The 15,182-nt window shown below is 39.3% G+C and overlaps 1 protein-coding gene across 2 annotated transcripts in view; it reads left to right on the top strand.

Annotated features, from left to right (window-relative positions):
- The window catches only part of bbs4 (Bardet-Biedl syndrome 4), a 148,428-nt gene that overhangs the window by 118,312 nt on the left and 14,934 nt on the right, over positions 1 to 15,182 (top strand). For both annotated transcript variants that reach the window (XM_042108792.1, XM_042108793.1), the window contains exons 13-15: positions 1,889 to 1,958; positions 2,052 to 2,196; positions 13,111 to 13,318. In XM_042108792.1, coding sequence (XP_041964726.1) covers positions 1,889 to 1,958; positions 2,052 to 2,196; positions 13,111 to 13,318 — 423 coding nt within the window. The remainder of the gene's footprint in view (positions 1 to 1,888; positions 1,959 to 2,051; positions 2,197 to 13,110; positions 13,319 to 15,182) is intronic.

The following is a 15,182-nucleotide window of genomic DNA, read 5'->3' as shown; positions in this document are numbered from 1 at the left end:
AGAAATTTGGTGGGAAGAAGGAGAAGAAGAAGACTTCGGAAAACAGACAGTGCATTTTCATGCACTGTAATTAACTGCACAGTGTGTAGGAAGCTAGTGAACATCACTTCATCGGAACTTAGATGACACTGGGGCTGCATCCCAAAGTTCTATTTGTATATGGCCTCTCTCCTCGGTCCTCCAGCTTGTGCCCCGGAAATCATTCAGAGCTCTACATCATCGAGGATGTCTCATTTATCTAATTGTAACCAGAGGAGGTGAGAACAAGGAGAGAGGAGTGAGGCGAAAGGGTCGATATGTGAGGAAACACAACAGCATCCTATGCAGAAGCGTTTTCAGTCGGAATTATGTGATCATTGATCCAAGTTCCCTCCCACGTCTATCAACTTTCAGTTTCCAACAAGTTTGTAGGGATTTATTAGCTTTTAAAGAGAGGCACACTGCTTCCCTTCTTGCTCAGAATGCTGGAAATGTTTGTGTGTAAACAAAAGGAAGGGATTTGAGATTTGTCTCAAATTGGTCTGATGATTTGAGTAGTCAGTAATTTGGGGCTGTCAAAAAAAGATAGATGGAGAAAGCTATAGAGGGCCAATCATACAAATAACAAGGCATAATTGGGGGCCAAGCAGCGAAGCTGCGAGGCAACCCATAGTGATTCTACGTATTCTTCTTCTTATTATTATAACGAAACGCTCATTTGCCATTGAACCATACAGTAAAAAGTTGAGAAATTTGGCACATTGATTCGTTACAGGCATATGTTTAATTTCACAAAGTTTAATGTCTGCACCTGGAGTGCTCTAGCGCCACCAACGTTTCAAATTTTGTATTACATCTATGCACTTACCGTACACCACATTTTGAACATTAAGGTATATTTGGAATCCTTGAACTCGACGCACCCCATGACGTCAATTTCCGCCATGTTGGATCTTCCGCCATATTGTATTTATTCAAAAACACTTAAAAGTCATCAAAGGTTATAAAGTTTGTCCGATTTTCACGAAACTTGACGCAGATGATCTTCAGAACATGACTCACAAATGCATTGCTTTTTGGAGCCATATTCAAAACCCATCGCCCGTCGTGACCAATCAAGTTTGGCGGCGAAGCCGCCAAAGAGGAAGTGAAGTGATCTCAGCAAGGCTTTCGCGTATCAACACCAAACTCAGAACAGGGTCTCAGGACCCAATTAGGAGGAGGCTCAATAACGTTGATGACTTTTGACCAATAGGTGGCGCTATAATTAGCAATATTACGTTTTGGCCTGTAACGGGTGATGTGTTTGGAATTAAAACATATTAGTGATGTCTATTAATACTTTGAGAGGTCCTTAGGCCGACACATGCCAACATGTGATGTCAACATAATTGATTCGACCGCCATATTGGATTTACCAAAAACATTTAAAAGGCATCAAAGTGGGCTCATATTTCAGCAATGCTTTCACGTATTGAGACCAAACTTAGTATATGGACTTGGGACCTCATCCTGAAGACGCTCATTATATTTAGTGACCTTTGAACACTAGGGGCGCTGTAATTATCAACACTTTCTCGTATCGACACCAAACTTGGTATGTGGACTCGTGACTACAACCTGAGGATGCACAATAAATTTGGTGATGTTTGAGGTATGCGTATGTGTGGGGGGCTATTGGGGTGTGTGGGACAGGAGGTTTATCTGTGTATATGTGTGTGGTGGGGTGGGTGGGAGGTTAATTTGGTGTGTGTATAATGTAGAAACATTGTGTTGCCATTACAAATCCTGCTCAACTGCTTGGCCCCCTCATTGCTGCTTGCAGCTATATTTCTGAATTGTTGTAGTGCAGGGACCTAACAAAAGACAATGTTATTTTTATCTATTTTTCTCTTTACTCTGTCAATAGTTGCATTGACCAATCTGGATGATGTGGAGAATGCACGACGGTCCTATGAGCAGGCTGTACTTTTGGATGGGTATGGATAGGTATAATGAGGATTTTTGGATGGGTACAGTGAGGACTTTTGGTGTAGCATAGTATTGAAAAAAATACTTTCCTCTTCCCACAGGTCCAACCCTTTAGTAAACTTGAACTTTGCAGTTCTGTTGTACAATCAAGGAGATAAGAAGGAAGCCCTGCAGCAGTACCAGGAGATGGAGGAGAAGGTCAACTCACTTATGGAAAACAAAATGAACATAGAATTTGATGCAGAGGTAAAGCTATACAAACCTAACAGTTCCTCATGAAACAAAGTATCAACAGATGTTTACCTATGTAAAAGTCTTCAAAGTATAGTTTATTTAAAGCTGCAGTTGGCAAGTCTGACAGATTGAGGGGACTTAGCCAACATTGACTGTTTACAACTCTCATGCCCCTCCCCCACTACCACCGAGCACCCTCTCATCGAGTTTGTGCTCGTCAGTGCGCACCAGACTGCACCAGACTGTGATTGACAGTCAGATCTCACACAGCCCTGCTCTGATTGGACCAGAAGAACCGGGAGCTGTGGATTTTTGCAAAACAAATAACAGGGTCTAGGTGGAGGTAGAAGTGCGTTTTTTTTTTTTTTTAAAACGGCTGATTTATGTTGTTCTGTCGGAGCATAGTGTCGATTTCAGTGAATATGATCAAAAAAATCTTGCCAACTGCAGCTTTAATGGCTTCAAGGTTTTATTGTTATGTCCTTAGAGAAATAGGTTGCAGGCATGAAAACTCTTTCGGCGAAATTCGCCGTTTTGAATCCAAAATGGGGGACGTGGGTCGCGTAGATCCGATGAGAAAATATTGTGTGTGTGTGTGTGTGGGGGGGGGGGGGGGTATGGGGTTTCAACTGAGTTTACAAATCACGCGCAGACGTGAACGCATCTTGATGCGTTGTCAGAGCCCCGTTAAAACTTGTCTGATCCAGCAACGAATAGCTGTTAGCGATATTGGACAGAAATATAGACATAACCAGTTAATTTGATGAAGAATAGGCTACGTGCAGTTTGAGCCATCTAGATCGACAAAAGGTGAAGCAAATAGGCATACTTTATCATTATAGCAAAGGCTAATATGAATAACTAAATAGTTTAATTAAATGCTCCTAAACTGGTTTTGCCGAGTTCAGAGACAAAAGCAGTGTTTGACATGGTATGCTGTCTTTTAATAAACGTTCAGTGGCCTGATCAGTAGTCTGTGTCTACAGGGTACAGTTTAACATGTAGGCCTAATGTGAACACTGTTCACACAACTTTATTGGTTGGTTAAACACACTAGTACAATGGCACAATCTGTAAGTAAAAACATTTCAAACCAATTTTACAAATTAAAGCCTAGTCTACCCTACCCAAGTTTATTTATTACCTGGTTTGGTCCAACAAATATTCAGACGTATCTTATTCAGACTTATTCTAATAGTCTAATAGTACTATGAAGTGTCCATTAGGCCTATGAAATCTTCAGAAATGTCTGATAACTTCAGGCACAAAGAAAGAAAGAAAGAAAGAAAACTCATGTAGATTACTGAGGAGGAGAGGAGGGCCAGGCTTAAGCATGTTGCCAAACAGCGCAAGCGGGCCTCCTTCATACTTTGGCCCAAGCCAAAAAGAAGAAATAAAGGTATTTTTTTTTGCTATGAAACGGCCATTTCCCTCTTCGCGCACCCTTCTCACCTTTTTCACCCCTGACCCGTTTTCATAACCTGACCAGATGAATTTCGTTCCGGTTAGCTCCGCCTAGCTTCACTCACATCCATCTGGGACCTCTTCCATTGAGAGTGATTTCTGCACCCGATTTTATGGTACAGCCAATCAGGACGCAGGGCGGGAGTTTCATAGATGTGACATAGCGTAGAAGCGACTGTTATCAGCGTCACAGGTTGGCTTCGATGTGAGTGGTTGAAGTAGCACGTCAATAGATGACGGACAAGTGGCTTATTCAATCATATGCAAGCATTTTTTGATTAGGCCCAGCCTTCTGAAGCAACACTCCAATGGATTGGTCCCAGATGGATGAGTGGAGCTAGGCGGAACGAAATTCATCTGGCAGGAGTCAGGTTACCGTTTTTATGCCTGAGGTTGAATTGTACAATGAAATGCTTAATTGAGTTAGCTTCTAGTTCTTTTTATTGGGGCAGTTTCCAACATTTATGCCATTGTGGGTTTCCCTTTCTTAGCAACCACTGCCACTAGTAAACAAAGCTATGTTAGATAATGAAAAATACGACTTAAAGCAGAGCCTTAAGGCAAAGCCGAGTCAATTTAAATGTGTAAAACAGATAGTTCTATTCTTTGATTATGATTGGCTAGGTCACGTTTACAGCCATTATAAAATACTCTGCAAACATACACCTAAACACACTTTGTTTTATGCCTAAAAGCTGTTCTAAAATCACTATAACAGCATCTTGGGGCTTATTGCTTAATTAACTGAAACACTGTTTAAACATTAACGCTTTAAACTAGGGCTGTCAAACGATAAAAAAATAACTAATGAATTTCATATTTTGAAATGAATTAATCTAGATTAATTGTGATTAAAAAGTTTCCCCCTAAAGACTAAGGGTCCGTCCCATTTCTCCCCCCTTAAAACTTGGTTTTGATTGCCCTCAACATTAAAGCCCCCTCGACAAGGGAAGTGGAGATGAAGATCTTTCGCTATGAATTGGGACACCACTATATGCAAATTAGCGTAGCGAACGTGCTCACCTATGTCACGCGCAGCGCCGACGCGTCTACCGGTAGTAGCCTGCTACTATTTTCATTCAGGAACATGCCCGTTCCAGCGGTCATCGTTGTGTGGGCTGTGCTGGTTTATCTACGTCTGGTTAATCAACAAAGATATACGTGTTCATGTGAATACCAAAACACACACCCTAAATATTGACGAAACTACCCAGATCAGATATATAACGTTATTTGATGGGCAGACTCTCAGCAAAGCACTCAGCAGATATCATGAACATCGTCAGATAGCTTCGTGAGATATTTTCTAACATTAGTGTTCAAAACTCAACAGTCCATCAGATGTGCATCAAACTAACATATTCCAACAAAGTTCGAAATTTTAATATGCTTATTTGCGAAAATACAGTATATGAAAAATGTGGCCGGCTCAGTGAGCTTGCACGGTATCCTGGGTAATTTCATCTCCCACTTTGTTATAAGCCTGCATCGGTCCTGGCTATATTTTAAGGCTTGATTTTAAGGGGAAAATAGCACTTCCCCTTGCTCCCTAAAGTAATGGGACACCCTAGCCCTACACGTGCACGCGCAAAAACGAGGGTTAGGCCAAAAATCCAGGGGTAGGGGAGGTATTGGGACGGGCCCTAAAGCTTCTTAAAGGGCATATTAAAAACAAAATATCTCAGTGCCTGCAGATGAACATCTCTGGAAAGAAGAATGGGGTGGTTCAGTTTTGTTTTCACATGGTCTCAAAAACACAAGAGGCGTGATGATCTTATTTAATAAACATTTTGATATTAAGATAGATAACTTAGAATTAGACCCTCAAGGAAGATGGATCATTGTGAAATTTGTTATTGAAGACAAAGAGATTTGTCTGATAAATCTTTATGGACCAAACGGTGACCAACCCAACTTTTTTGTAAACATCAATAATGCTATTAATGGAATTAAGTTTGTGAGTGACTATTATATAATGGTTGGAGACTATAATATAGTCCAAAACAGCAAAATAGATCGTAAAGGGACAAATACAACTAATTATCACCCACAAGCATATAAAGAGATTAGAACAATAATGGATGAGAAAGACCTGGTCGATATATGGAGGTTAAGAAACCCCAAGTTACTAAGATATACATGGAGAAGGCAAAATCAAGCAAGCCGTATAGATTACTTTCTTACTTCATTTTCACTGGTATCTAGAGTTAAACAAGTAATGATTGAGGACAAACTGAGATCTGATCATCAACTGATATCACTGCATCTTGAAATGACGGAACACCCAAGAGGCAGGGGGTACTGGAAATTCAATCAAAAACTGTTAGAGGATCTGACATTTGTTGAAAAGACATCAGAATTTATAAGAGAGTTCTTTTCATATAATGTAGGCTCAGCCAACCCACATGTAGTTTGGGAAGCCTTTAAATGTGCCTTTAGGGGGCATACAATTACAACGGCATCATACAGACAGAAACTAATCTTATTAAAAGAAAACGAGTTTGAACAACTAATACATGAGAGGACCAACATTTCATATTATAAAACGAAAGCAAAGTGGATTGAAATGGGGGAAAGATGCAATAAGTTCTTTTTGAATTTACAACAAAGAAACAGTTCCAAGAAGAATATACATAGACTTAAGATAAATGATGGGAATACACTAACTACACCAGAAGAAATAATGAATGAAATAGAAACATATTATACAGAAATGTATTCGGATAAAGATCAGGAAGAGGGTAGAGAAGATCTATTCTTCCCCTATAACCATGTGAAATTAACTGAGGATCAGAAGCAATCATGTGAGGGCCAAATAATGGAAGATGAGCTTTACTCTTCAATCATGTCTTTTAAAAAAGGGAAAACACCTGGCCTAGATGGTATCCCAATTGAAGTATATCAAGTTTTTTTCCGAACACTTAAAAAAACCTTTAATGGATTGTTTAAATTTCTCATATATGGAAGGTATACTTACAGGTACACAAAGTGAAAGCGCAATCTCCCTGTTGCTAAAACAAGAACCAAGTGGCAAATATAAGGACCCAGTGCACTTAAGGAATTGGAGGCCTCTCACACTACAGAGTTATGATTCTAAGATTTTAGCTAAATGTATAGCAACTAGGATTAAAAAGGTTTTACCACCATTAATACATCACGATCAAACAGGGTTTATAGAGGAAAGAAATATATCAAATAGTATAAGGCAGTTACTGGAAATAATTGAACATTATGTATGATGTAGAAGAAAAGGCAGGACTTCAGATTTTGAAAAAGCATTTGATAAAGTGAAGTGGGAATTTATTAATAGATGTTTAAGGTATTTCGGCTTTGGAGATTCTATAATAACATGGGTCAAAGTAATGTATAAGGGAGCTACCAGTAAAGTGATGAATAATGGATACCTTTCAAAACCTATCACTCTTGAAAGAGGAGTGAAACAAGGATGTCCCCTATCTCCGTATTTATTCATCATAGCTATTGAAATATTGGCAGAAAGAATAAGATCTAATGAAAACATCAGAGGTTTGCAATTAAATGGCATAAATTCAAAACTATTAATGTATGCAGATGATACAACCTTCATGATCAGACCAGATATAACATCCTTGCAAAACCTCATAAATTATATGGATCACTTTACAAAAATATCTAGATTAAAGCTTAATTATGGAACATGTCAAATAATGAGATTAGGTTCACTAAAATATACAAATTTCAAACTACCATGTGAAATGCCAGTGAAATGGACAGATGGAGACATTGATGTATTAGGTATCCATATACCAGAGAATATGGAAGAAATAGCCACTCTTAAGTTTAACATCAAATTAAAAAAGCTCTCAAAAATTGTACAGCCCTGGCATGGAAATAAACTGACCATCTTTGGTAAAACAACGGTTGTAAATACACTGATTGTGTCACAGTTTACTTACCTGATCCTGGCTCTACCAACACCGGCAGAAACGTTTTATAAGGAATACGAACAACAAATATTTAAATTCATATGGAATGGAAAGAAAGATCAAATCAAACGCACATATCTATATAATGACTATAATGTATGTGGTACAAAATTGCTGAACTTGAAGGCTATGAACCTATCATTAAAGGCCTCCCTCATTCCCAAATTTTATTTCAATAAGGAGTGGTTTTCTAGTAGACTCTTAGGAAAGGCTCATCCTATGTTTGAAAAAAAACTATTTCCATTTATACAAATACAACCCTCACAGTTTTTTGTAATGAAGGATATTTTTTCTGAACTGTCCTTTTTGACAGAGGCACTGCAAAGTTGGCTGCACTTTCAGTACCATCCTCCAGAAAACAATGACCAAATTTTACAACAGATGCTATGGATTAACTCTAATGTACTGAGTGGAGGTGCCACAATGTTCTTGAAGCAAATGTTTGAAAAAGGTATAATGTTTGTAAAAGATATTATAAAGGAAGAAGGGGGACTTATGTCATACTCACAAATAACACAAGTATATGGGCGAACATGTACTTTGCAACAATACAATCAATTAATTGGAGCCTTACCACAACAATGGAAAAGAAAAGTTAACGCGATTACAGGTTCATACTTAGTTTGTAGACCAGATATAAAACAGACCAGGTGGCTAAAAAAAACAAGGGTTAATAAAGAACTGTATAATTTTTATCTACAAGCTAAAAATCTGGTGGCAATACCCTATAACATTTTTGATAGTTGGGAAAGATTGCTAGACATACCAATATCATGGAAGCAAGTCTTCACAACTCTGTATGGAACAACAATAGATACAAGTGCAAGATATTTTCAATATAAATTAATCTATAAGTATTTAGCTACGAAAAAAATGTTATGGATTTGGGGGAAGGAGTTAACACCAAGTTGTCGATTCTGTAAGGGGGAGGAGGAGACAACAGATCATTTATTCTGGTATTGCTCACCAGTTGCTTTGTTTTGGATTGAAGTGGAAAGGTGGTTATTGGGTTATGATGTAATATTGCGATTGGATCTTCTCACAGTGCTTCTGGGTGATCTTTCAGCGGAAGCTCACGCTCTTCAGAACATCATTATTTTGTTAGGGAAAATCTTAATCTTCAAAACAACCGACATACATGAATTGAGTATAGGGAGACTTAAAAACCACGTTAAAGTTTACTGTGAAATTGAATGTATGATCTATGAATCCAAGGAAGTGCATTATGCAGAAAGATGGAGTAAAATAAAGGAAGTGGAAGGATGGAGCAGGTAGAAAAGAATGACTATTCCAACATGTTGCTGTATGATTCAGGAATTTGTTGTCCCTTGGAGGTTGGGAGTAGGGTGTGTGTGTGTGCGTGCGTTTGTTGTGGTGGTGGGGGGGGGGGGGGGGGATTTCTAGGTCGGTCGGAAGGATGTGGCTTGGATGGAGGGACTTTTTTTCATTCTTCATTGGTTTGTTTTTTCCCTTTTATATATTTACTAAATACTAAACCGACATCAAAAAACACATTAAAAAAACTGGATAAATAAATAAATAAACAAATGGAAAAAAATAATAATAATAATAAATAAATTAATTAAAAAATTTAAAAAAAAAAAAAAAGAAAGAAATGGAAAGAAAGGAAAAGTCCCCCAATGAGGGGGGGTGGAGGTGGGATTAAATACAAAATATCGCCAAATTAATGAGTAACCACAAAGAGTGTATATCTGTGACACAAGTAAAACACTTATATTATTTAAATGATAATAATGACAGTCATTTTGTTTTCAAATATTCATTTCTTAAGAAATACTACTAATTTGATGCTGTTTAAGTCGTTTACGAAGGGTGCACTGTCACTTTAAAAGCACTGTGTCTACACATTCTCATAATGATCTTTTATAAGCTTCATTCAAATATTGGGGAACACTTTACTTGTCAGTATTTTGTCACTCTTATGACGACACTGTTAAGTAAAGTGTAACCAAATATTGTCTGTGGCTAGTCCACAAACTCTAACATTGTTTGTGTCACATGTATAGCACAATATTAACAATGATAAACATGATATTAAGTTGGTATTAACAATTTTTATTCCTTTGGATATGTTATGATGCTAGCTAGATATTTTCTGTTTGCAATTAAAAGTGAATTATGAGCATGGTAGCCTACATGTATAGCTAAGTGGAATGCGTTTCGGCATATCATGTGCTTCATGTGAACAAATTACTGAAGACTTCAAGACTCACCAGTTCCATTACACAAGGCAAATACCACTCTTTATATTCTTGTCTATTTCCCAAATCACAAAGAGTTCAGCCTATGTCAAAGTGCCCTGGCTCTCACAGTTTATAGCTGGTCAGTAGTGGGTAACTGGATAACTCCGCAATCTCCTATAGCATCGTCTTTATTGTGTGGCTTATTGCTTTTCTAAAACGGTTACTACATATCTAGCAAGATTTCATAAAATAACGGCACAGCAAAGAGAAATATAATGATTAATTATAGGGCTTTCAAAATAGAAATAAGTTTTAGAAATAAGATTATATCACTTTTTGCAGTGCACATGTATCACATCACATGAAATAGCTTTTTCTTAGCTTTTAAACAATGTTAGCCACTAGTTGCTGTGGTACAGTAAACAGTTCGCGAGACTAGTGCAGTGCCCGTTCAAACATGCCATTCCTGTAGAAAACCCGTAGCCCAATTACATGCCCATAGGTACGCCTGCTTTAAAAATAGGATGATAGGGGAAAACATATAAGCATATTGAAGTTCTGAGTGCGTCACGACAATTTTGTCTTGACTCAAAGTATTCTCTACCGCTGTGGGCACCTCACTAGGTGTACGTTTACAAACAACAAACATTACCAAAAAATGCAATCACACCTTGTTTTATCCATAATATCTTCATGTACATTTGTTGGAGAGACCTCAACTATTGACTCAACATTAATAAAGTATTTTATTTGCAGACAAAATAATGATTGAGGGCATGTGGATACAAAAAATAACTCTCAATATCACCAGTTTTGCACTTTTTTCCATATCTAGGGCCTTATACAGTACCCTCCAGAATTATTGGCACCTCTGCTAAAATTGACTAAAAACCGGTATAAAAAGTAATCTGTTGGCATTTTATTGTAATCTCACAATGAAAACAATAAGGAAATATCCAGCCTTGAAGGGAAGCAAAGCACTATATTTTGAATTAATTTGAGCAACGTGGTTTTGTTAACAAAAATATTTATTTTTTCAAAATAAATGTACTTCTTTTCAAGGATGGATTTTCCCTCATTGTTATCATTGTGAGAGTACAATAAATCACCAGAAGATGATTTTTTATACCTGTTTCAGTCAACCTATGGAGGGTACTGTATAAAACGAATGGGCAGTACAAACTCTTAACGGTCCAGACATAATGAGAACATGTCTGTCTTCCACCCTATAAAGTTTGGGCAGGCTAGGAATATACTTTTCAAGATGTTAATGCCCAAACATGGCCTAAGATATGGCATTTCTGAGAGTGTAAAAATTATATAAAATCAAGGGTGAAAAAATGTATGAAAACATTGGAATTTAGCAAAAAATATATTTTACACGTCTTAGTTTTGGGACCTAAATATTAGGTAGACAAATTTTGCTGCACAGTCTCAGAATTTCCTCAACCACTTTCCTGAATGTTGTCTGATTTGACATAGAATGACCCTGCTGGCTTAAAGGAACACGTTATGGATGTATAGATGTTTAATTACCATCAAATTCAGAGTGGTTCATAATAACACTACATTTTTGGCAGCCAAGATTACTTTTTAGCCAGCGTGATTAAATATGAACAATTAGCATGCTACTGGAAACATGCTATGTTACCATTACTAGAAACTAATTTTGACTTAAGTGAACTGCCAACTGATTTGATATCAGATCAACATCTTCAGGCTACCAGTTAAATGTATTGCTGAATTTACTTTTAAAACACCATGGTATATAGGAAATGTGTACTAATATACTAAATATGTCTACCTTGATAAAGATGCTTTATTTGCGTGTTAGCAGCTGTTAATGCTACACTGAGCAACAAATGGCTACAGCAACCTAGACTGCATTACAGTGAATGAACTATAGTAACTTTGAGATGACCTGGCAATTTCTGTAAAAAAATTTTAACATGTTTACTGGAGATGATGTTATTACAGTGTGGAGTCGCTACATGCACCAAAGCTGAATGAACCATGATCACTATGTGACCAAGGGAGGGCGCTCAAGCCCACTATGACAGTTCTGCACCAGGGAACACAACACACCCACACAACACAACGGGACAAGAGATAAAGTTAAAATCAACAAATCTTTATTGGGGGTAAAATTTATACTAAAGGGAAGGGGGGGGTTTCAGTCGTCGTGGCTCAGGAGAGTGTAGAGACCGGGGGATAGAAGCTGGAGGGCACTGGGGCAGCGGCAGGCACGGTTCGCCCTGCGGGGGCCTCACCCGTGGCTGAACAGCGTTGGGGCAGCGGCGGGTACGGCTCGTCTAGTGGGGACCTCGTCAGCGGCTGGACAGCGTTGGGGCAAGGGCGGATACGGCTCGTCTAATGGGGACTTCGTCAGCGGCTGGACAGCGTTGGGGCAGCGGCGGGTATCTCAGCCCTCGTCGTCTCCAGTCTCCCCGGTCGTATCGTTTGTTTAATCCCTGCAGCATATATAGTGCTCCCCCTCTAAAAGCGCACCAATCATTGAAACGAATTCCTCCCGCCATCCAGCTGAGCTGCATTGGAACAATAATTCAATTAACACGGCGCAAATTGCTAGACAACAGCCTGCGCTACCATGTTTACATTTTGGGACAGTGCGCCGCTAGAGCCCGTCTACGGAGAGCCTCCCCACTCTCTATTAATCCCATACAAACCGAATTTGGCTGCAGTTCACCAGAGTTCACCTAGATGGCGATCGCGGGCGAGTCCAAAATACATGGGGTCCTATGGAGCTACATGGCTACATTTATTGTTTTCACCTATTTAACAACTGAAACCCTCAGATTTTATTTTATTTTTCGCAAAATGGATATGGATTATCAATCAAAAGTGAAATAATCCGGGAGTCATGTCCTTTCGTTTTCTTACAGGTTGGGTCGTTGTTGCCCATAACACGCTAGCATTGATGCTATGCTATGCTATGATCATGCCAATGAATGACGTCATTGACACGTTTGAAAGGCTTTTTAGAACAATTAAGTGACTTTAAAAAATATAATACTCAACCAAGTGTATTGTCTTTGTCTCCCCTTTCGACAATATTCAAATTACTTGAAAAAAATTATATCCCGAGAAAAGTGGATTTTGAGGGGTACAGCTCCATAGACCTCCATTCATTCTGGACTCGCCCGCACTACCATGTCCTTGTTGCACTATCCTTGATGGTTCTCTTTATTATTATTCACTTTGATTGCATCAGTTACATCAGTTAAATGACTAAATGTTAATTGTTAATGGCCTATTTCTGTGCTTTATGTTAGTTGATTGATATGGCTCAGAAGCTAGGATCAGCCCTCCAGTCAGGAGAAAATGTTTTATGGACCAGACCCAGCAAAGATGGAAAAGCCAGTCAACAACATACGACCCACCGAACCACCACTACTCAGCAGCGCCTGGGCACCAATCAAGCCTTGGGGCAGGCAATGTCCTCTGCAGCAGGATATAATAAGAGTATCCAACTTACTGCAGGTTTGTGTGTGCTGTGGGTAGTCCCAGTCATTTAGATTTATAAAAATGTGTAAATCATAACTTGTGGCAAACTTAAGGTACTGTACATCATGGTAAGATACTGTATAATTACAATATTACAACATATCAATAAAGCTTTTCAATTTAGAATCAGCAACATCTTGACATGATGTATACCATATTTGACATGAATCAGATGAATCGTCTAGGAGATGTACATCAAAATTGTTCATGTGCACAATCCACAAAATCCCAAATAACTCACATCCTGTTGGGTGTGGCTAATGCAATGTACAGTGGGCAGTGCTTCGACTTGGCCAGCTTCCCTCGCGGTCCGCGTGCGGGTTCACGCGGCATCACGCGACTTTAATTTGTATTTTTCCAATGACGCTGCAACGACGCTGCAACAACCGGCAGAGGTCTCAAGTGAGCAGGGTGTCTCGTAAAAAGAAATGGAGCTGGAAAACCCTACACAGACTTCACTACAGAGGTTAGCAGACTGGTTTAGAAATAATTTAATAGCCAGAAATATGCCTGCCCTGCTAGCCTGACGAGCCAGACCCACATTAAAATGTAGGGTCTGGACACTCACCGTTCGCAGTGCTCAGTCCGAGGGGCGGGATAATCAGTTGTCTTTCAAATTCCCTCTGCACGCAATAGGGCAGCGGCAGCGCTATGAGTCCCATGCGTTTCCCACCAGCGGAGCTAGTTGGCTAGTTCAAACGTTTGCCAAGTTAATAAAAGCTTAACTCGTGTCACACTGTTCACCAGCAGCAACATCCATCTTATTTGTTTTAAAGTAGCAGGGAATTCAAGCCAAACCGTTGCAACTCTGCCATCAATCATTATGTTAAGCCCACCTAACGACTCTATACACGATTTCATTGGCCTGATTAAGTTTCGATTTCTGGAGCTCACAAGCCAACGGAGAGTTGCTAGACTAGCCCTGGCAGCAAATGTAATTCGCTGCCGCTAGGGGCGCGTCTAGATTTCTAGGCTACTGCCCTGCCCTAATAAAGAAATATTTGGTTAACGGCGAGTGAATCCCGTTTGCAGCCGTAGAAGAAACGCAGGACAAATTAAACATTCTGGTTTTCTCCGAGTTACAGGCGATAAACTATTTTTGTTGGTCACAAGTTTACTTCATTAGCGTTTATTTCTTTGATTATTAAAGAGTGTCAAAGGCTTGACTTAGTGCTTATTCAGAAGAGCATTTAGTGCTCTCCCCAATCCCAGACGTTCACATTGCATGTTTGTTTGTAATGGATGCAACCGCGAGATGCGCTTGTCATAGGCGCCGATACCGTGGGTGCTCCGTCTCTCGGGCACCCACTGAAAACATCGAGCACCCACGTGTGCCAGCTTACAGTCCCGGCTAAATTTACATTCATTTAAAATCAAACATCGCAGTTTATGTTAAATTCAGCATCTCTGAATCATGTGATTGGATATGTTGCTGTCAATTCCCTACTTCATATACTAACCACCAATGAGAGCGTCTCTCGTATGAAAATTCCTGACACTTCCCACCTGAAGAATTAACGCAAGGCTTTGTCGGGTCTTCAGCCCCGAATGTTTAAAATGTATATAGCCCTGAATATCATTTTAAAAGTAGTCTGACAAAGCTTATTGTTTTGTGACACAGCTAAACACTGGTACCTCATAGAACGTCTATAACATAGCCTAAGTGGTCGCAACTCGCAAAAGTAAAGCAGATAGAAAGAACTCACGCAAATCTAGCCTACAACACGCAAACAGCTTTATGCGCAGGGGAGAGAGAGCGCGCGCGCGCACTGTGCTTTATGATTGTTGCCTTCTGATGGCATCTTGCTAATTCACTGAACTGCATTAGGTGACACAAATG

The sequence above is a fragment of the Alosa sapidissima genome, chromosome 11 (assembly GCF_018492685.1).
Source record: "Alosa sapidissima isolate fAloSap1 chromosome 11, fAloSap1.pri, whole genome shotgun sequence".
Classification (NCBI taxonomy): domain Eukaryota; kingdom Metazoa; phylum Chordata; class Actinopteri; order Clupeiformes; family Clupeidae; genus Alosa; species Alosa sapidissima.
The sequence above is the reverse complement of the archived record's forward strand: the minus strand, read 5'-3'. Positions and strand labels throughout refer to the sequence as shown.